This window comes from Colossoma macropomum, unplaced genomic scaffold, assembly GCF_904425465.1.
Source record: "Colossoma macropomum unplaced genomic scaffold, Colossoma_macropomum, whole genome shotgun sequence".
Classification (NCBI taxonomy): Eukaryota; Metazoa; Chordata; class Actinopteri; order Characiformes; family Serrasalmidae; genus Colossoma; species Colossoma macropomum.
The window spans coordinates 5151280-5173806 of record NW_023494809.1 but is presented as its reverse complement, the minus strand read 5'-3'; the positions used below and the strand labels follow the sequence as shown (position 1 = coordinate 5173806).

At 42.8% G+C, this 22527-nt stretch overlaps 1 protein-coding gene across 4 annotated transcripts in view; it reads right to left on the bottom strand.

Moving 5' to 3' along the window:
- kif13a (kinesin family member 13A) overlaps positions 1-22527 on the bottom strand; it is a 112355-nt gene that overhangs the window by 6000 nt on the left and 83828 nt on the right. Inside the window, exons 18-38 of one of the 4 annotated variants that reach the window (XM_036558446.1) lie at positions 21307-21469; positions 21078-21221; positions 19201-19350; positions 18514-18678; positions 17769-17942; positions 16150-16301; positions 15180-15312; positions 14060-14206; positions 13363-13395; positions 10249-10348; positions 9107-9233; positions 8514-8569; positions 8233-8357; positions 7296-7472; positions 6688-6780; positions 5864-6016; positions 5301-5378; positions 4693-4743; positions 4503-4605; positions 3249-3400; positions 76-183 (exon numbers count right to left, since the gene is read on the bottom strand). In XM_036558446.1, the coding sequence (XP_036414339.1) occupies positions 76-183; positions 3249-3400; positions 4503-4605; positions 4693-4743; positions 5301-5378; positions 5864-6016; positions 6688-6780; positions 7296-7472; positions 8233-8357; positions 8514-8569; positions 9107-9233; positions 10249-10348; positions 13363-13395; positions 14060-14206; positions 15180-15312; positions 16150-16301; positions 17769-17942; positions 18514-18678; positions 19201-19350; positions 21078-21221; positions 21307-21469 (2584 nt within the window). The remainder of the gene's footprint in view (positions 1-75; positions 184-3248; positions 3401-4502; positions 4606-4692; positions 4744-5300; positions 5379-5863; positions 6017-6687; positions 6781-7295; positions 7473-8232; positions 8358-8513; positions 8570-9106; positions 9234-10248; positions 10349-13362; positions 13396-14059; positions 14207-15179; positions 15313-16149; positions 16302-17768; positions 17943-18513; positions 18679-19200; positions 19351-21077; positions 21222-21306; positions 21470-22527) is intronic. The other 3 variants (XM_036558448.1, XM_036558447.1, XM_036558449.1) reach the window with 3 other exon arrangements.

Below are 22527 nucleotides of genomic sequence, written 5' to 3'. Positions count from 1 at the left end.
CAAAATCCGGTTTTCTATGATATGGCCCTTTAATGCAGTGTGTGGGAGTGACTCTGATGTGTGTGGAAGACTTACAGCGGTGTGTGTGACTCTGAGAGGTGTGTGGTTTGTTGTGCTGCTGTGGCCTTCACTCCGGGCCCGGGGGCGGGGCAACACGGAGCCTTCCACTAACCAGCGCATGCTCTGCAAAAACACACATACGGCATGCAAAACAGCGCAAACAGGCAGATGCAGTCGGCAGTTGGTGGCTGTGGAGTTAGGGGTGAGCCTGGGTGGGCTTAAGCATGCAAACATTCCTGCTTTAGTTCCAAAATGAAATTCAGCTTAGTACGATAAGCTGAGGTGATTATCGCAACAGAGAAAAAAAACAGCTTGCAAACCCCCAGTTATAATTTACAGGTGTTTAAAGGGGTAAAGAGTCTCTTAAATGTTCAAACAATGAAAATTCACCTGCTTTTTTATTTATTTTGTTGTTAGTTTCAACCGCAGGCGTAAATAATCTTGCACTCATCTGTGTGGAGTTATTTAGTGATTCATAACAGATTTTATGTGGTTTCTGACACTGCATGACACACTGTTATCTATAAACATAGGTTAAAGTACACTATATGGACAAAAGTATTGGGACACCCCTCCTAAATATTGAGTTCAGCTGTTTCAGCCACACTTATTGCTAACAGGTGGATAAAATTAAGCACATAGTCTTGCAGTCTCCATAGACAAACACTGGCAGTAGAGGGTCGTACTGATAGGATGCCACCTCTGCCACAAGTCAGGCTGTGAAATTTCTGTCCTGCTAGATCTGCTCCGGTCACCTGTAAGTGCTACTGTTGTGAAATAGAAGCATCAAGGAGCAACAACAGCTCAGCCACGAAGCGGTAGACCACCAAACTCACAGAGTGGGCTGCCGAGTGCTGAAGCCCCCAGTGCCTATTCTCTGTTGAATCTCTTACTAATGAGTTCCAAATTGCCTTTGGAAGCAAAATCAGCCAAAGGACTGCGCATTACAAGTTTACTAAATGGGTTCCCATGGCTGAGCAGCTGCACACAAGCCTAAGATCAAAATGCCCAAAGCCAAGCGTCAGATGGAGTAAAGCGACACCAGACTCTTAATCAGTGGAAACGCATTCTGCGGAGTGACGAATCACACTTCTCTAGCTGTCAGTCTGATGGACGAGCTGGGTCTGGCGAATGCCAGGAGAACGTTACCTGCCTGACTGCACTGTGCCAGCTGTAGAGTTTGGTGGAGGAGGGATGATGATATGGGGCTGTTTTTCAGGGGTTGGTCTAGAACCCTCAGTTCCAGTGAAGGGGAATCTTAATGCTTCAGCAGAACAAGACATTTTGGACAGTTGTACACTTCCAAATTTGTGGGAACAGTTTGGGGAAGAACCTTTCCTGTTCCAGCATGACTGAGCCCCAGAGCACAAAGCAGCTCCATAAAGGCCTGACTGGGTGAGTTTGGTGTGGAAGAACTTGACTGGCCCTCACAGAGCCCTGACCTCAACCCCATCACACACCTTTGGGATGAACTAGAACGTAGATTGTGAGCCAGACCCTCTCGTCCAACATCAGCGTCTGACCTCACAAATGCTCTTCTGACTGAATGGGCAGAAATTCCCACAGACTCTCTCCAACATCTTGTAGGAAGCTTCCCAGAAGAGTGGAAGCTGTTGTAGCTGCAAAGGGGGACCAACTCCATATTAATGCCTATGGGTTTACAATGGGAGTCATAAAAGCTCCTGTGGGTGTAACGTGCAGGTGTCCCAATACTTTTGTCCATACAGTGTACCTCTCGTAGGTAAAAACAGTAGCAACAGCTTGAATTTTGTCCACTTTTTTGGAATGGACATTCGGGGTAAGTGATTCTTGGGCAAAGGATTTCTATATCTCTATAACGCTTTTTGTCCCTGCAGTGTTAATAGACCTCTGAAGTCATGCGCCATAATGCTACACACACGCTACAAACAAGCTAATGTTCCTACACACTGAAATGACACTGCATGAAAGTAAGTCTACTATTAAACTTCAACACTGTTTTATACCAACACCAGCTCCTCAAACTGCAGCCTAAAACTGCCAAAGCAACTCAACTATCACATTTGGCAAAGCCTGCTCGTTTGTGTGGGGTATATTAGTGATGTCAGTCTCATCAACTGAACGCATAGCAGGGTTTGGTCACGCTGCAATATTACTGCACTATGGATATTTGCACAGACAGTTACTGCACATTTTTCTACTCTGCATACTTTTTACATATCGCTGCTGTCTGCTGTCTCCATTTTTGTTGTTCCTCAGTTTTTGACATAATTTGAAAAAACCTACTGTCCTTTATGTTAGGGTGTAAATTTCAAGATGAATGGACCAAAAGAAACGGCCCAAAATGTCTTGGAAAAATGTCTGGTTCCATTGACTTACATTAAAAGTAATGTATGTTTTTTCCTTCTCCTGTAAAGTTACCATTTTGGAGATACGAGGTTTTGGTCTGACAGCAGTGATATGCTGCTCTGACAGTACATACTACCTACATTATATTCTCTCCACTCACTCTGTATATATGTACATTATAAACATCTATATTTTTTTACCGCTCTACCATCCTTATTTGTACATACTGTCAATTGTTGGTTACTTTCTTGCACTTTATATGTAAATAATACTGTATTTTGCACTTCTGGTTAGATGCTAACTGCATTTCATTGGCTCTGTACCTGCACTCTGCACAATACAGACAATAAAGCTGAATCTAATCTAAAGTAAACTTGTCTTTTGACTCAGGATCCAGTGATATTCTGAGGAAAACGTACGTAAAACGTATCTGCTTTAGTGCTTTTTGTTTACCTCAGGAGAAAACAGGAGCGAAGCCAATGTTCATTTTTCTCATATGGAAAACCAGCTTAGACCCAGAGTTTCTAATATGGCCGTGACACCAACTACAGAATAACAACATAACTTCAGAGGTCTAGATAATCGGTTGTGATGAGCTTGTGACTGTGCCTGCAGGAACCAGCCGACTGGCTGTGGGTGTGATGACATCACACAAGGCAACACATTCATCTTTCTGCAGCTTCAGGTCGTGGTAGCTGTTTACCAATAAGGAATGACGTGGTGTGGTTTATGGATTGAGGTGTGAAGGAGTGTGCAGGATGGGTGAGGGGCTTAAGGTGGAGTATCTAAGGTGGATGGAGACAGAAAGCGAGTCTGTATGTGTATGATTATGTGTCTCAGAGAGTGTGAGTGAGTTTTACCTCCTGTCCCAGCAGTGGACGAGCCTCCAGAGAGCGCTTCGCTTTACTCTCCTCTCTCACCGGCATCAGGGACTTGAGGAATTTAGGTGGCTGGGGGGAGAGGGCTTTAAACGGACTCGCGCTGAAGAACGTGGGGCTCTCCGGTACACAACCTGTAGAAGATATACAAAATGCAACTGAATGGGTGGGGCTAAACTGCTGTAGACTGACTGGGTGGGGCTAAACTGCTGTAGACTGACTGGGTGGGGCTAAACTGCTGTAGGCTGAATGGGTGGGGCTAAACTGCTGGTGGCTGAATGGGTGGGGCTAAACTGCTGTAGGCTCAATGGGTGGAGCTAAACTGCTGTAGACTGAATGGGCGGGGCTAAACTGCTGTAGGCTGAATGGGTGGGGCTAAACTGCTGTAGGCTGACTGGGTGGGGCTAACCTGCTGGTGGCTGAATGGGTGGGGCTAAACTGCTGTAGGCTCAATGGGTGGAGCTAAACTGCTGTAGACTGAATGGGTGGGGCTAAACTGCTGTAGGCTGAATGGGTGGGGCTAAACCACTGTAGCTGAATGGTGGGGCTAAACTGCTGTAGCTTAATGGGCGGGGCTAAACCGCTGTAGCTCAATGGTGGGGCTAAACCGCTGTAGCTGAACGGTGGGGCTAAACCGCTGTAGCTCAATGGTGGGGCTAAACTGCTGTAGACTGAATGGGTGGGGCTAAACTGCTGTAGGCTGAATGGGTGGGGCTAAACCACTGTAGCTGAATGGTGGGGCTAAACTGCTGTAGCTTAATGGGCGGGGCTAAACCGCTGTAGCTCAATGGTGGGGCTAAACCGCTGTAGCTGAACGGTGGGGCTAAACCGCTGTAGCTGAATGGGTGGGGCTAAACCGCTGTAGCTCAATGGTGGGGCTAAACTGCTGTAGCTGAATGGTGGAGCTAAACCGCTGTAGCTGAATGGTGGGGCTAAACTGCTGTAGGCTGAATGGGTGGGGCTAAACTGCTGTAGCTGAATGGGTGGGGCTAAACTGCTGTAGGCTGAATGGGTGGGGCTAAACTGCTGTAGGCTGAATGGGTGGGGCTAAACTGCTGTAGCTGAATGGTGGAGCTAAAGTGCTGTAGGCTGAATGGGTGGGGCTAAACTGCTGTAGGCTGAATGGGTGGGGCTAAACTGCTGTAGGCTGAATGGGCGGGGCTAAACTGCTGTAGGCTGAATGGGTGGCCATGTAAATGTCATGCTGATATGGGCCCTCCGGCTGTGCTGACGTACCGTGATTCTCCTTGTTTTTAACAGGTGTGTCTTTCGCCGGAGTTGTAGAGAGAGTCTCGTGGAAAGGACAGTCCAACACATCCTGCTGGACCTCACAGTGACCCTGCACACAGGAACGACACACATAACACACACATCTGCAGCCAGAAGAGAGAGTGACCAGTCCTTCAAGAGAGGACGAGTTACAGACCTTTGGGTCTTCATCCTCACAGCCTGGCGCTTCTGATTTACAGCAGGACGTCTGTGATAAAAACACCACAGTGTTATTCTCTGAACTGTAATTCATCCATCCATCCATCCATCCGTCCATCTATTTATCCATCTACCTATTCGTTCAACCATCTGTTTTTATATCATCCATCCATTCATCAGTCCACTATCCATCTATTCATCCGTCTGTCCGTCTATTTATTCATCCATCTACCTATAATTGTTTTCATCCATTTGTGTATTCACCCATCCTTCTATCTATCCATCCACATATCTACCTATCCATCTATCTGTTCAACCATCTGTCTTTTTACCATCCATCCATTCATCCATCTATCCATCAGTCCACTATACGTCTATCATCTATCCATCAGTCTATCCCTCTATCCATCCACCTATCACCCATTCATCCATCTGTTCCTGTCTATCCATTCATCCATCCATCCCTACATTCATCCATCCATCCATCCATCCATCCATCCACATATCCATCTATCTGTCTATCTATCCATCCATCCATCGATCTTTCTACCTCCTCTTGGGTTGTATATATTGAGTGAGTGTGTGAGAGAGTGAGGTGTCTCTTACGTGCTGGACGTTAGGAGTGCTCAGGCTTCTCCGGATGTGTCTGCTTTTAACTGAAAGTGCTTCTTTCACTGTCACCGCCTGTCAGACACACACACACACACACACACACACACACACACACACACACACACACACACAAACACACACACAAACACACCATCATTAGTGCCATCTGTCACAAGGACCACTTTTCAGTTGATTATGCACACCAGTGAATAACACAGCGGTGTGAATCATATTTCAGAAACCCACTAGGTGCCTCTTTTTTTGCCAAATTTTGGTACAATTCTGATCTGCTTCTAAACATATATCGAACACACAAACGTGACTAAAGGAACTAATTATACAGTAGTGGGACACAGACAATAAAAAACAGTACAGCAATCTTTCTTTACATTTCCATGTGAAAAAATTCCGGGTATTTTTTATTTTAGCAAAACAATTCAGTGAATATTATCATAACCTATTACATGTAGTTTCAAAATGAGCTGATTCAGCACCTTCAGATCCACCATCTGTATCTAGGAGACGCTGAGGACCGTGTGCGTATGTGTGTTCTGTACCTGCCGCAGTCTCTCTAGACACAGGATATTGGCCACCTCCAGAACTCCTCTGGTGTACTTTTCGATGTAAGTCTCTCCGTCCCGCGTCTCCTCTGCTTCCCCTCGAGCCGCCATCAAGGCCAACGTCTCCCTCTCCTCCGGCTCCTCTGACGCCTGCACGTGTGTGTATGTGGTTCCATGTGAAAGAGGACAGTAATAAGAGAACGCATATAAAACACACAGGTTCCCCCAGCTTGGTCCATCCCACTTAGTCTCAGTAAATAGCTGCATCCCAGTTCAGGGGCTGCATCCTTCGGAGGCTGCATTTGAAGGTCGACTAGGCCGTCCCATTTCTAAGGTCCTTCATATTTGGCCAAGAAATGGCAATGAAGGATCCAACGGGTGGATCCTCCGCCAGCCAGCATATCCCGAGGTTCACTGCATGCTGGTGAGGATTCGAGAACATGGCAGCGTCAACAGAGGAGCGAACGGCGGCTGAGGAGACACTTTATATGCAATTATTGGGTTTAAACTGAGTCGAATAGCAAATAATACAGATGTTTAAAAAAAAAAAGATCTCATCAGTAGCCGGCGGTGAAGCATCTCCAGCTGTAATAAAGGAACAAATAAAACTATAATCAAAGTTTCTTTAAAGAACTTTAAAAGAACTTGACAGGAGCGGCGTTTAAGGGTGGGAACAGCGGTGCTACGACGCACACATGAAATCCGCCGTAGGGCAGACCGTCTCATTTCAGTTCAGCCTTCGCGGGTCTAAGTAGCCTTCGTAGGATGAAGGATGCAGACCCTGAATTGGGACACACTACATAAGAACCGGCGCTCGGTACCTTCGGTATGTTGGAGACGATTTCGTAAGTGACCCCGCAGGAGTGCAGCACGTTCTTCAGTGACATCCTCCGCTTCAGACTCTGAGTGAAACTCTGCAGGAAAGCACAAAAACGTGCAAACATAAAATCATAACATCAGTGCTTGGTGAAGAATAAGATCAGGCAAAGCACAAACAAAAGCACAAACTGTACATACATGAACAAATTACTATAGACTGGACTGTGCTGACCTCTCTCTCTCTCTCTCTCTCTCTCTCTGTCTGGTAGAAGTGCTTATAGTTTTGAATTCAAAACTTTATTTATCTATGTACTTACATTCACTTCTAATTGAACCTGTTTTTCTTTACCCAGTTCGGTGGTGATGTCCTCTGTCTCAAGAAACCAGTTTGAGACGATGAGGTGCTTCTTCCACTCATCACTGTGGAGGTCTGAGGAGGTCTAATTGCCTTTGAGTGTTCATGGTTCATTATAGAACCACTTTCTTTACTAAAGAACCCTCACAGAACCATCTTTTTTAAGAGTGTAGTAAAAAAGCTTCAAGTATCATCCGATCCTGCCTCAGAAAGATCAGTGCGGACCTTCTGAAGTGAATGAAGTGTAATGCTGACCTGTTTGTTGTAGATGTTGACGGCGATTCTCTTGCGGAGAACGAGCTCCATGGAGGCGGGGTGGCTGAGCTGCACCGTCGCTTTAATGATCAGATAGATTCGCTCAGTGGGGGCCGTCACACGGTTAAGGTAGATGGAGTCGTGGATGGAGGAATCCCACGAGCAGGTCGCACACACCTGCACGAGAAACAACAACACTTAAAAAAAACTCAACAGCTCAGCTCGACCTTCGGAAATCAGCTCCAAAGAGACGCAGCTAGTCTGATCTATCCGTTCAGTGGTGTCTTAAAGTGATAATTAGGTGAAAAAAGCTATTTACACAATGTACAGCCTTAGTCGATCAGCCAAGACATGTTTGGTGTCCTAATTTTGCTTCCTTAGCTTTACACTGGAGCTAGGAGGCTGTAGCTAAAACATAATGGGGGTTTATAACCTACCAATCAGCGTGGTGCTTACTACAACCATACATCATCACACTTTGCCTACGACAGTGTGAAGTTGTTCAGTAATCTCTAACAGACTTGATTATGTGGTTTCTGATACTGTAAGACACACCAGCCACGTTTACATACAGCCTGATAATCCCTTAGTAATCTGACTAATAGCTCAATCGGGAATAGACTAGTCTGATTAAGGCCATTCGAAAAACAATTCCTATCTGATTTAACGAGGAGGGTAATCCTGTAAATAATCTGTTAAACAGAAGAATAATAACCGTGTAAACGCCTGTATCTGATTACATTCCCTATCTGAAAGTTTAAGTCCGTTCTGATCATGTTCGTCGCGTCATAGTGAAAGTTTATACCGTTCAACATGGCGGAGCAGAAACTGGTCTGCAGAGGAGACGAAGTTTATGCTCTGGCCACTTTACTGCTTTATCACTTTAATGTATGGAACTAAACTAAGTTTGCACTCAGATGTGACTTTTATGGTGTACCTCGTCATCGCTGTGTCTGATGATGGGCAGGTAAAAGAACTGGCTGCCGTGCTCTTTCGGAAGGATGGAGTTGACGCCTGCAGCGTGTGGACCGGTCAGCTGCTCACTCACAGTTAGATTATCAGCTGGACAACAAAACACAATCATCAATTACACTCATATCGGTCTAAAACAAAACAAACTGCCTTTGCATCGTTATATAATAATGTACAATATACAAAATGAGTTTTTGAAAATTCCAAATGTATTTATTTCAAATTTTAATGGTGATTTTTTTTTACCATTCAGGTCCAGAAACAGAACAGGGATGTGAGCTTCCATGCCAGGAGAGGGCGCCCTAGAGCAAAGTGGGAAAAAAAATAAAACTGTCAGGTTCAGAATAACTTCATGAAAAGCAAACACTAAAAAGTTGCGAGGCTGAAGTCGCTTCTCTTTCGTCAGCTTCTTGTTCAAATTTTCCAGTTCCACCTTAAATAGTGCAGCAGTTACATTCTGGCATCTCAGGCACCATTTAAGGTGGAACGGGAAAATTTGAACAGGAAGCTGGTGAATGAGAAGCAACTTCAGCCTCATAAAAAATCGATCACTGAGACACATTTTACAAGAAACTGTTCTACTTTTGAGGAAATGTTTCCTGCTGGAGATGCGAGAAAAGCAGCTATAGCTGAGCTAAAGCTCAAAGCAGAGCAAAGTTAGTCTGTGTTTTTGTTTATTTTTTTATTTATTATATTTTTTAGCCTATTCTAGTACATCAGCACATACTGAAACATATTTACAGCCAAGACGATAAAATGTTGTGGCTCCCAAGGTGGTTTGATTTTTGCTGAAAGGAAAAAATGGCTCTTAACATTTGGGTTGTGACCCCTGCACTTACCACTGTGCAGGAGCTCCGGGGATACCGCTGCCCGGCGCTGGGACTAACACAGCATTTCTCTCTTCAGTTAGCCCCACCCACTGTTCCACTAACCGCGCCTCCCTCTCCACATCCTCCTCTGACTTCTCTATACAGAGAGAGAGAAAGAGAGAGAGAGAGAGAGAGAGAGAGAGAGAGAGACAGAGAGAGAATAACAGAGGGAAAGATATGTATACATAACAAAATGTAAAGTGATGAAATGGTAGAAAGATGAAGCGAAGGTGGCCATCAAACTGCATCAACTGGGGAATATAAGAATTAGTTATAATCATAAGAGTCATAATTATGGTTATAAACTAAATATAGTATGGTTTATTAATTTTTTATTAAAATATGGCAAATCTTAAAAATATTTGCACTGAGGACGTAAAACTTGGTGTACAGGTCTTTTATTGTCTATACTATATGTGTCTACAATTATACTAATTTTGTTAGCGCCTCTACGGGATTTTTAATAGTACGTTTGTGCCAAGCTAGCGGTGGTGCCTATGAACGTTTTTTTGTCTGTTTTAGATTAAACACAGACATTCGGAGCTTGTAAAGACATTCCATGTGTTTTATTAGAAGCATGTAATAAACATTATCATATATCTGAGCTTGCTCTGTATCAGGTCTACAGTGACTCTTTCAGTAAAGAGTTCTGACACAGAGCTGCCGCCGCTGTTTTACATTCCTAACAACTAACCAAACCTGCTTAGACTACAACTCATATTCACAGCCAGTGATGTATCAGAAAGACTAGAGTGACGTTTTCCTCTTTCGGAAATTGGTCTCACTGTAACCCTGAAAACATGATTTTAATCGTAATTACGCTGATGGTTATTCTAGCGTGCAAGGCCTTCAGTTCAGCTCCTGAAGTCCTGACCAATGGGAGAGCTCGCTTGGCTGTATCTATGTAGATACTACAGAGAATATAATCCAATGAAATTAACAATGAAATGAGAGTATTACTGCAATACCTATGAGGTTTAAATACAATGATAATTCTTTTATTTAAAAAAAATAATAATACATACATACATGATTAATTCCCAGACTTCATAACGCACTGAATCGTTTCCTAAAGAATCACATTCACACTTTTCCATAAACTGAAAACATACCTGATTTGTGGATGATCTTTTTGATCTGTTCGTCCAGATACTCGCGGCGTTTGATGAGGGCGTCGGACCAGCGTTCTCGTAAACAGTTTAGATCCTCCTCCTGCACAGAGACACACAGACATCAGAGAAAGACACTTTAAAACACTTTAACTGTGGCTCGCGCACTTCGGCATATCAGGGCCTGTATCCATTAGCATCTTTAAACCCCTTAAAGGAATACTGCACCTAAAAATGCTAATACAATAAAAGCATAATAATTAATTAAAGCAAGATGAGGCCGTTTAGCATTATGCTAAATTTTTTTTACCTACTATGGCATTTTTGGGTGATTGTATTTCTTTAAGTGTGAGTCAAAACTGCATTAATCCCCAATTCTGGGATAGAAACCAGCGATATCCCCTCAAAACAGATACAGCTGTGTGCAAAAGCTTGGGCGCCCCATGTGTTGTTGATGTTCTAAGTAAAAATAAGTGAACAGATTCTCCACAGAGACACACTTGTGCACATTTTTATGCACGAGTACTATTTATTTCCTGTATTTTAGACACAAAATGTCCTGTGCACAAGTTACAGCACATTTTATATTGTATGTTTTTATTGTAAAAACACTAAAATGTGCAGAAAAATGACATATTTAAGTGTTTTCTCTGTAGAGGATGTGCTAACTTATTTAGTTACACTGCACGACTTTTACCCTGATTTCAGCCCCGACTCTCAGTCTGGTTAAGTCTGAGTGGGTCGGCTCTAATCTGCAGATTTTTGGGTCAGCTGGAGTCGACAGTTGGAGAGAGAGTCGAGTTGTAGACTCAGATTTTTGGCCTCCCGATCGCGTTTCAGACCAGTCACAGTTTATCAAATGTTTGATTTTTTTGACCCGACTGAGTGAAATCTAGTGTAAACTGATCAACGACTCAATCTGAATGGATTCCTGCAACAGCCAACGAAAACTGAGAGCACGAAAGAAGAAAATACAGCAAGTAAACAAAGAAAAATGGTGAAAAGTCTCTCACGTGTGGAGCGAAGCTTTTTAATGAGCTGAGTTTAAGGCACATTTGAGTTACATTTGAGTACATTTAAAACTCTAAAAATCCCAAACTGATCACATTTTTAAATCTGTGATTCTCACTGAAACACGTTTACCTGCTGCTTCTTTACTGCGTCAGCGCAAACTGCAGAGAAAACAGCAGCAGCAGCTCATGTTTGTTTACTTGCGTCTCCTAGTAATGGGAGAATGCAAGAGTTTGCGAGAGTTTGCGAGAGTTCAGCGAGTTCCGTTTGGTTCAGCATCAGCTTAAAAGTTCAGTAGTCTGTGATCTCCAATCGTTTAGTGTGTGATCCCCAAAAAACTGCAAAAAAAGTCTGTTATGATCTGTTGAGACTTTGAAAGTCGTGTAGTGAACCCAAGACTTTAGAAAACATCTGACTAGGGGTGATTAAACTTTTGCAAACTACTGTAGATGGAGTGAACCTCTAAACCTTTACCATCCCACAAATGGCTAAGTTATTTAATAAAACACACAAAAAGCAGCTGAGCACCAATATGCCCATTTATGAGCTCAGACCAGCTCACCCCCTTTAGTAAAAGCACCGTGACGCATCATTTCCACACATACCCTCCCATGCAGTGAGTCATGCAGCCGTTCATGCAGCGATCATGTGACTGAGTGAAGCTCATTCCCTGCGGCTCATCCGTGGTGGCTAGCGATGCGTTAGTGAAGGGGCACAGGGTCACTAAAGACTAGGTACAACCTATGGCTGAGATTTTCCCACATAACTACAATAATAATGATATAACTATTTTATGCATTTTCTCATTTTAAGCCTGAATAGTGTTTTCAACCCTGAAGAAAATAAAGGACTTCCTTTCTTGCTCTGAGCTACATCTGATTAATTACTTCCATGTGGCTGCATGTGTGGCCTGTTTCTGCCACGGTCTCCTCTTCCTCTGAGACATCTTCATCAAACTCTTTTTTCTACTTTCCATAATTTCAACTCTGAAAAAAGCCAGCCAGCTAACTCTCTCTAACCGTCCCGCTGGATAAAAACGAGTGAAAGCTAATAGCCGACAGTATCAGGCTAACTGATTCCCACAGGCTTACATTCACTCTTAGCCAATACAGCACTTTTTTAGGGGGTAAGGTGCTCTTTAAAAGGGAATCCCACCGATTTTTCAAAATTTTTGCATAACTGAGTGTGTGAGATGTAAACAGAGTGATTCAGAGAGGTTTGGTGTGAAATGGTTCAGATGTCTGTACAGTGGTGGTGATAGGAACCAGGGGTCACCATGACTACAACACAAATATAGACATTTTATTTACTATCCAGAACCACCAGTGAACCTACACGAGTCTTCTGAGTTTATGTGGAATGTTGATGATGGAAAATAGTGGAAAATCTGAAAATGAGTTTTCTTTGGGGACTAATTTGTCAGAAAAAATACGGTTCTGGCCAAAAGCTCATCACTAAACAGTGTCTCAGTCATCTGACAGTGAATTCATGACCATTTCATGTCGTAACTTTCTGTGAGGGAACTTTTAGAGGTGGACATCTGGTTCCTATTAGCACCACTGTGAACAACTCTGGCTTGGTAAGCCTCTCTGGAACAAACTATTTCATAAATGACTGTTTAGAATTCTCTGTAATTTTATTGGGGTTGCTCTTAAAAGTGGAATTTCACCAAATTGTCAACATTTCCGTAAAATTCAGTCACTGAGAAGAAAGTCGCACTTGACGTTTAAAGTCACACACGATGGGTTTTAAAAAAGTAACTTTACAACAACTTTATAAAACATCTCAGTGAGGCACTGCGGTCACAACAACTTCATGAATTAGATTTTGTTAGGCAGCATTTAGGGGCATTAAACTCTTCAGATGTCTGGTTCCTATCACATCTAAATTATGCAGAATTAAATAACAAATCTGTGTACTTCCTCTTCACACTATTTACTCCAGCCCCTGTTTCACTCTGTGGCGCCCCCTGGCTGAAAGTGAGTGAGCAGCAGCTCATTGGCAACATGCCTGTTTGGTCAGCGAGCAGGAGCAGGCAGAGAGAGAGAGAGAGAGAGAGAGAGAGAGAGAGAGAGAGAGAGAGAGAGAGACAGAGAGACAGGGTACCTGATAACTATCCATATCGTCATCCTCCTCCTTCTGCCAGGAGAGAACACACACTCCATCACACACACACTCGCTTGGCTAGACGAAACAACTCAACAACTCAACCGACTCAGACGTCAACTCAGGAAGCAACTGTTTACCTTCAGATCACAGCTACTTACTCAAACTGAAAAAAAACAGTATAACAGTGTTTTCTACTTAGAAATAAGCTCCCAGACAAAAAATCAGAACGAGTCCTCATCAGCACCCAACATGACACTGGTCAGCTCTGTTAGCTCATCAGCTCATCTGAAGAGGCAGCCTCTGTTACTCATCCAACGCGGAAACCTTCTAACGTCCTCGGCTGGTTTTGAACGGCAAAAAACATGTTCCTCTGGGTGCTGCTGTATTTTTGTGCAACACCAGTGCTGCCAGCTAAAGCTGTGATCCACAGCTCTACACTAGTTTCTGCCAAAGTCTGTGTTTTTTTTTGGTTCTTTTCTGCAGTTAACCGGACGTCCCTTCATAAACTTATATGTATACTCAGTATGAAGTAAGTCTGGATGTACATCCTTAGTGAAAACTGTATTTCTTTTCTTTTTGTCCAAAATTTTATTAATAAAATAAACAAACTGAACCAAACTAAAACACTCTTGATGCTGCTGAGGTGGAGCTGTAGGTCTCAAACACACACACACACACACACTCACAGACTGACCTGGTAGCTGTCCAGGGGTCTCTGTAATTTAGTGGACCGAGCGGACACACAGCCAATGGAGACGGAGAGAATGGCCTCCACCAATAGCGGCAGAGTCCCGGACTGCTGAGCTGGCTTTACACACACCTGCAGCCTCCGAGAGTGACCCTGCACACACACACACACACACAGACACAGACACACACACACACACACACACACAGACACAGACACACACACACACACACACAGACACAGACACAGACACACACACACACACACACACAGACACAGACACACACACACACACACAGACACACACACAGGATTGTTTTAATATGTACAGTACTTTGCAACAGTGAGAGTCCATTTATTTCATTTCCAGTCAAAACAGCCGTTAAGTACAAGCTATTCATTTTTTAGGAGATATTTCTGTGGAGACTGGATATGAGATAATGGACTTGAACGAAGAAGAAGAAAGTTAAAGTGAAAAACAGGAGTTTCCAAAACTGCAGTTTAAAAACTGATTAAAAGCTACAGAGAAAATGAGACTCCTAACAACCACCTGGAAGACCTGGTAGACACCAAAACTGCCCCATCAGACAAACAGCACTTAAAACTTTGATGAGATGAAATGGACAAAAATATTGCAAATCAAAAAAAAGAAGCCATCAATGATAAACTGGTCCTAGCCAGTAACTCACCTAGTGTGAGTTAGTGTGAGTTACCTAGTGTGAGTTAGTGTGAGTTACCTAGTGTGAGTTACTGGCTAAGAGAATTAAGAGGATATTATTGTTTTATTTAATGGATTATTTACAGGATTACTCACCTCGTTCAGTCGGATAGAAATGTCATTTCGAATGACTATCTGTTCCAATTTAGGTGTTTACATGGACGTATTCTATTCTGACTGAGCTATTAGTCAGATTACTGACGGATTATTAGGCTGCACGTAAACGTGGCTACTCTCCTTCACTTATGTAAGACTCTAAAAGGCACAAGGATGCATGAACTCAGCGTCTACGCCCGTGACGATATTACATTTTCTAATATTTTTCATTGGCATTATAGATTTTTTCAATGGTCATAAATCCCCCCAGCCCCCCCATCGCTACACCTCCGGTGTTTGTGCATGTCTGACCTGTCGGAGCTGAAACACTCCTCCAGTGCTGGTGTCTCTGCTGGGGTGAAGCTCCACAGGTGAATAAACGCCCTGTTCATTCAGCTCCTGGATGGACACCCACAGCTCAATCCTGCGGGACACCTCACTCCACCTGAGACGAGCAGGTTTATACAGTCAGACGGAAAAGTCTGAACAAACTGATCAAATCATGTTTTGCTGATTTTCTATTGAAAAATATACAGCAGGGCTGCTCAGTCCTGATCCTGGTTTAGCTTCTGCTCTAATCTAACACACCTGACCCACATAATGAAGATCTTGAGGAGCATAAGAATATTAGAGCCTGGGTTGTTGGATCTGAACTCTGTGGATCTGCAGGACCAGGACTTTGCACTCATAATCAGTAATTCTGCACAGGTGTAATTTATCCCGTCTCAGCTCTGTCCTTGTCATGTCTTCCCTTTTGGTTTACCATCCCTCCTGTCTCTGTCAATGAGCTTTTTGGCTTGTTTTTTGCTTTTCCCTCATGTTACCGCCTCCTACCTGCTCCCAGTTTCTTACTCCTCCCCTTGTGAGCCTGCCCAGCTGTGTGTTGTTCCCAGTCTATGTATAACTGGCCCTCTTATTGCAGTGCTGCTTGTGTGGTGTTGAGTATTCCTTTAAGTTCTCTATGTTGGCTTAGTCCATGTGTGCACCGTTATTTTTTATTGTCAGTGTTTTCCTTGTTATTAATAAATCTATTTTAGAAACACCTACATTGTTCGCTCCCAATATGTTTAAATCAGCAAATAAACAGCAACTGTGCATTAAAATGTTCTGTGTTCTCTGTAGAGGATGTGTTGACAGTTTTACTTAGAAAATCAACAAAACAGTATCTACAATATTTTATATTCACAGCACCTACACATACTCAAAAACTGATTTGTATCACTGATTTTATAGTTGACACACACACACACGCCCACACACACTCATACGCAGGTGTGCTGACCTGTCCCGGAGTGTGCGTGTTTTGGCCTGCAGTGTGTCCAGCTCCCAGCCAGAGTGCCCGTTTCCAGCGCAGCGGTGACCCCACACCTCTATAGCCAGCGCACCATCTGAGATAAACTCCAGAAACTCCTCAGTGACCTGAACTACAAAGTCCTGCATGGGAGAGGCAGAAAATAATACATTACAGTTAAAGCTTCACTACTTAAGTTTCGGGGATTTGGCGACCTCCCTGGTGGAAATGTGTAATTGCACTCAGAAGAACATTTTATAACATGGGTTGTGTTTCGGCCCCTTCCCCGAGCGGATCAGTCTGATGACTGAAAGAGAATTCAAAGAGAGTCAAAACATGGTGAAGGAGCGTCTTCTGAGGATGTGAGAGAATTATCTACTACAGGCATCACGTCTTCATCAGTATAACGTAAAGATGTACGACGTGGTGTGAAAAACTCCCAACTCTACGCCTCTGACTTTTAAATGACTATTTCGGACTTCACAGGGCAACTCACAGCAGCGCAAGCTCACTATATTTTAGCATTTCTTTTCACTGAGTAATCACACTTCTTTCAATTTTAATAAAAAAAATCTAATACGGCTTTAAGGAGGCCACACAAAACTCAGGTCCGACTGAACATGGCTGAGAAGTGAGAGTTCCTTTGCTGTGTAATGATAAGTTTTTGTGGGAGAGAATTTTCAGAATAGTTATATTTCAGGTAAGCAACAAATACACAGATCTAAAGGTGGTGATCTAACTTTCAATTTTAGAACCGATTCTAATCAAACACAATAATATTCAGTAGTGAATGTGCTCATTTTTGGACAAAAACAAGCCCACAGTGTCACCGATGCCAAGCTCTGCTCTTAGGAAGAATCAAAGGCTATTTGACAGCCAAAGGCGAATTCTCAGCCTGTTAAATGTGATTGAGTTAGCCGGTTCCACACGGTGCAAAGATCCAACATAAAGAAAGCTTAGTGTACTGTTTTTAACTGTCTATATTCCACTACGTAAACAGCTCATCCAATCTCATTATGTATTTAGTTTTATTTTATAAAAACAAACAGTTCATACCAAAAAATGTAACTTACTCAAACTGAGTGAAATGTGAGATTTCATTTAGTCACTGAGTGCGTTTACATGCACTCAATAATCCAATCATAATCAAATTTCTGCAGTTATCTGATTATTCAAATGGGTATGTAAACTCCACACTCTGATCTAGAAATCGGATGTATGATTTATATTCATATTTTCATTTAAAGTGGTTTGATTTTTAAAAAAATAGCCACGGCATGAAATTTGAGGTTTACATTACGTTTACGTCTCGTCTTCTTCTGTGAGTTCATTGGCTGGTTGTAAAGCAGAAGTCTGATTACTGTCTGACTCATGTAGACCTGGAGTTTCCCCATTATCTGATTACTGGAGTGCATGTAAATGCACTCAGTGTGAGGTTAGAGATTCACACACTTCATACGTATGGAAGTGTATGTGTGTCTGTGTATGTGTGTGTGTGTGTGTGTGTACAGGTCAGTATGTATGTGCATTAAAGACGATTTGAGTGTAAATAGCGTGTGTGTGTGTGTGTGCGTGTGTGTGTGTGTGTGCGTGTGTGTGTGTTCTCTGACCTTGCAGTGGTTGAACAGTACGGTGAATTGTGCGTCTGTGGTGCGAGTTGATGGCTTGTCCGGGCTGACCATGGGCGGAGCCACGGCCGGCTCAGCCTGCTCCCAGAACGTGTACTGACAGAAGACGAAATTGGACAGATTTAACGGCAGACCGGTCGCCTCACGGATCCGCACCTGCAACGCAAACACACGAGTGCACACAAACAGTAAACACCTGCATCTCATATATGAAAAAAGACTTGCCACTGCTGTCACAGCAACTTTAACACACCACACTGGTCATTTCTGTCATTTGTCTTTGGTGGGTGCTCATGTTATTTAATTATTTAAAACAATATAAACAAACTGATGAAATGCAGAGCTGCAACAAATACTCAACAAAATCTTATACTTAAAATATTTAATTATGAAAATTAAGTGAAATTCAAATAACTGGTACTTTTACTTGTTTTATTATACTTCTGTCTTGTTTTTTTCATTTAAACATTAATATAACACAAAATTTTAGTATCAAACAAACTTTTTAAATATGCTACACTGAGTTCCCTTCGACTTTAACCATGTTTACATATTACATCAAACTCTCTTTTATTTCACAGAAGCAAAAGAAACTCAGTTCTCCAACATGAACCCTTCAACAAAGAGTAAATCCTAGTTTGCCAACCCAGACAAATCCACTGCTTATTGTGTGGAGGCTGCAGTAAAGCTCTGACAGTGAAGCGTCCTGAACCAGGTGTGTGTTTACCCTGCAGGTGAGTTTCTTGGCCATGTGGACGATTTCTCCGTTGGTATCCATGACCTCGTAGCTGCTGCTCTCGCTCGAATTCTCCGACGAGTCGTCTCCGCCCACCAGCCGCTCGGGCACCGCCCCGCTCACGCGCATCAGCTCTACATGCAGCCTGCCTGCTACCTGAAACACACACACAGACCCAAGCATGCACCAAACACACTCACTTACAGGTTTCTAACACTGTTCTCTATAAAACTGGATAAAAGACTGGACCAAATACAGACTTCTAGCTATGGAATGTACTTTAGTCCGTGTTTACAGATAACAGTGCGTCATGCAGCATAAGAAACCACATAATCATGTCTATTACAGACACTGAACACCTCCACACAGTTCGATGCGAGTTTGTGAGGCTAACTGGTGGATTTTCCACTGCTTGTAAGCTACATTAGTCTCATAGCTCCAACGCAAAGCTAAAGAAGCAAATATCAGACACCAAATATGTCTTGGCTGCTCAACTACACCTGGGTCAGGAGTGGAAATCGTACAGATTTGACTTTTTGCTTATCGCTTTAATATGTAAAAGCATGCTTATACTATTGACATCAAAAGACTTGGAGCCATAAGACACACATCTACAGACTGATTTTATCATCATTCTATAAACTCTCCAGACTAGCAGAAGACATTCTGACACAGTACCTCCCCCTGTTGGCTGATGATAGGAACTGCATACTGAAGCTTGACATCATGAAAAAGGCACTCCAGGAAAACGTTAGCGACACCGATGAGGTTGTGGTTCTCCTGCGCTTCATAGAACGGATCACCCTGCTTATTCTGCAGCTTCGTAGCCTGGAAGAAGAATGAACACAGACAAACAAATAAGAACAACAAGTAAAAAAGAGATGAGAAAATACACACAAGGTATAACCGGCCCTTATTTATTAGGCCAGGGGTCGGCAACATGCGGCTCTGTTACGGCCCTGTTGTGGCTCCATGGCAGAATTAGATTTTTAGGTAAAATAATCCTCCTTTACAGTAAAATAAAGCTCTGCTGATCGTTCAACACAGTTTAACAATAAATGGTCTTAAACTCTGGAGTTAATGTAGAACTGCTAATTCACCCTTTAACCCTGAAGATCAGCGCAGACTGCTGGTTACCATAGCAACACAGACAACAGTCTCACCTAGCTAGTAGCTAACGAAACGGCAAAGAGAGAGATTTAAGATGAACATCAATGATTTGGAGACTAATGGACTGATTTGTGTTTATAGTCACTCCAGCTGGTTTCCTGATACGTTTAATCTGCAACGAGAAACTGACAAACACTAAAAAGTCACAAAGCTGAAGATGCTTCTCATTCATCAGCTTCTCGTTCTAATTGTTCCGTTCCACCTTAAATGGAGCTGCAGTTACATTCTGGCGCCTCAGGTGCCATTTAAGGTGGAACGGGAAAATTCAAATGAGAAGCTGGTGAGCGAGAAGCGACTTCAGCCGTGTAAAAAGTCGAATGTTGAGAGACATTTTAGAAGAAACTGTTCTACTTATGGAAAAGTTTCCTGCTGGAGATGCGAGAAAAGCAGCCTTAGCTGAGCTAAAGATTAACACAGAGCAAAGTGAGTCTGAATTTTCATTTATATTATATTTTTATCCTAAACTAGTACATCAGCACATACTGAGACGGAAAAACGTTACTTGAATAAAACTGAACATAAAATGTTGTGACTCCCGAGGTGGTTTGACTTCTGTTGAAAGGACAAAATGGCTCTTCTTAACATTTGGGTTTTCGACCCCTGCAGTAGGTGCTAAATTCTCCTTTTACTTACAGTTCGTTATCCTTTATTTTAACTCTTAGATTATCTACAGAGGCTCAAATTGTGAACAAACTGGTGAAACTCAGCTGATTATCAACAGTGTTTGGGCCAGGATTGTGTTTAGGATTAGGATTAGGCGTTAAGTTTAGATTTGGTTTAGGGATAAAATTTAATAGAATATATTACATTAAACTAAAAAGTTCAGCTGCATTCAAGAGATATTTAGTTGAGACACACTAAACATCTAAAAGCCTCCACTGTGGGTACAGAGGTTAATAAAACATTTCAAGGGATGTGCTGACCAAAAAAGCCACATAAGGGACAGGATTTAGTCAAAACACAAGAATATTGCACAAATAATATGCAAAATTTTGTCTTCTGCTGGACAGCAGCTAAAGTTCTACTATGAAAAAAACTTGATATTTCTTTTGTTCTTCCCTAAGAATAGTGAATAGTTTCACGATTCATACATTAATCAAATCTAATTGAGACGATAATCTATTTCAAAGAGAGTGCTGACCAAACAAGCACATAGGATTTAGATAACAATAGAAGAATATTATATAATATTGGAAAATAACTGCTTCCAACCTCAAATTGCACTAAATTATTTCAACCAATTGATGTCCAACAACTAAATTTTACAGAGAATGTGTTCTGATTAGTCCAAAGTGATTAATTATTATCAATTCCTGATAATAAAAATACTCGTGCGGATGTTTCTCTGCCGTCCTGTGAGTCTGTGACTGCTGCTGGTTTCTCACCCCATCCTGCGCTCCTTCCTTCCACTCCCTGTAGTGGTCTCTCATGTCCACCAGCTTGTTCTCCAGCTTCTCGATAGTCCACACCTGTGTGCCTTTACCTTTCCGACGCACCTGAATGGCCGGCTCGCTGACGATCGCCCCACGCTGGATAAAAACACAGAAAGGTCAACACGAATGTGGAATTATAACTCATTCTCCTCGTGACAGTTGTGTCCAGGTGAACTCCCACCTTGCGGTTGGCGCTCAGGTTGGCCGCAGGGATCTGTAAGGTGACCTGATAATCTGTTTGTTTGCCCATCTCCTCCGACAGAAAGTTGGCCTCCCTGACCAGAGTGTTAGCGCGAACCACCTGCTCCCTCAGCCGAGACAGACTCTGACGGAACAACTCGTCCCTGAGTGCAAACACACACAATCTCAGACCTCCATTCACTTATCAATGGGCTTTATTCACACAGCAGGTAAAAGTGGCCCAAATCTGATCTTTTTCTTTATATGTGACACAGATGTGTGTCTGAGTGTCAGTGTGAACAGATAAACACACTGAATCAGACATTTTCAATTCAGATTTGAGACGCTTTCGTATGTGGTACTGGAATCTGATCCGTATCCGATCTGCAGCAGTGTAACTCATTCTAAACTGCCAGATTGGAATTCATGCGACTTTTACGTCAATCCAACTCCACATTCGTCATAATTCTGCGCTGCTGAGACTCAAACATTTAGGCTGAGGTTTCCGTAGAAAAAATTAGAAGAAACTCATCCAAAATCCTCCGTGTTTGAAGAGATTTTGAAGGAAATGTCCGAACGCGGCCGCAGGAGAACGAGGCTGCAGCATCAGAGAACAGTTAAAAGTCTGAAAGCAGAGTTTAAAGAATCCGAGGACGCGAACCAAAGAAGTGACTGCGCCCTTTTTATGGCTAGAACACATTCTGGGTGATGAGCCCAGCTGTCAGTCAGTGAAGCTTCATGATGGCTCCTGTGATGCTGGTGAAGATGAAGCTGATCCTCCGGGAGCGACTGGCATCGTTGGCAGTCGTGATTGTTCACCTCTGGATGAGCCGTGAAGCAGCGTGACGCTCTGTTCTTTTGTGCATGTGGTCAGTTTAGGAGCTGATCTGTTCAGACTGATGTCACATACAAATCATATTTAAAAGATAATCTGAACAGCCAAACAAAAAAATTGGATTTTGGTGAGAAAATCAGATTTGGGCCACTTTTACCTGCTGTGTGAACGAAGCCTTATAGTCTATTCTCTTCACCAGGGGTCATCAATCCTGGAGGGCCTCAGTCCAGCTTGGGGATGTTCTTGCTCAAACACACCTAATTAAACTCAATAGTTAATTACCAGCTGGTATGCATGACCAGATTAATCAAAGTGTGCTGGATGGCCCTCCAGGACTGGACCTGATGCCCCCTGCTCTACACCAATAAGAAATAAGAGTATACATAC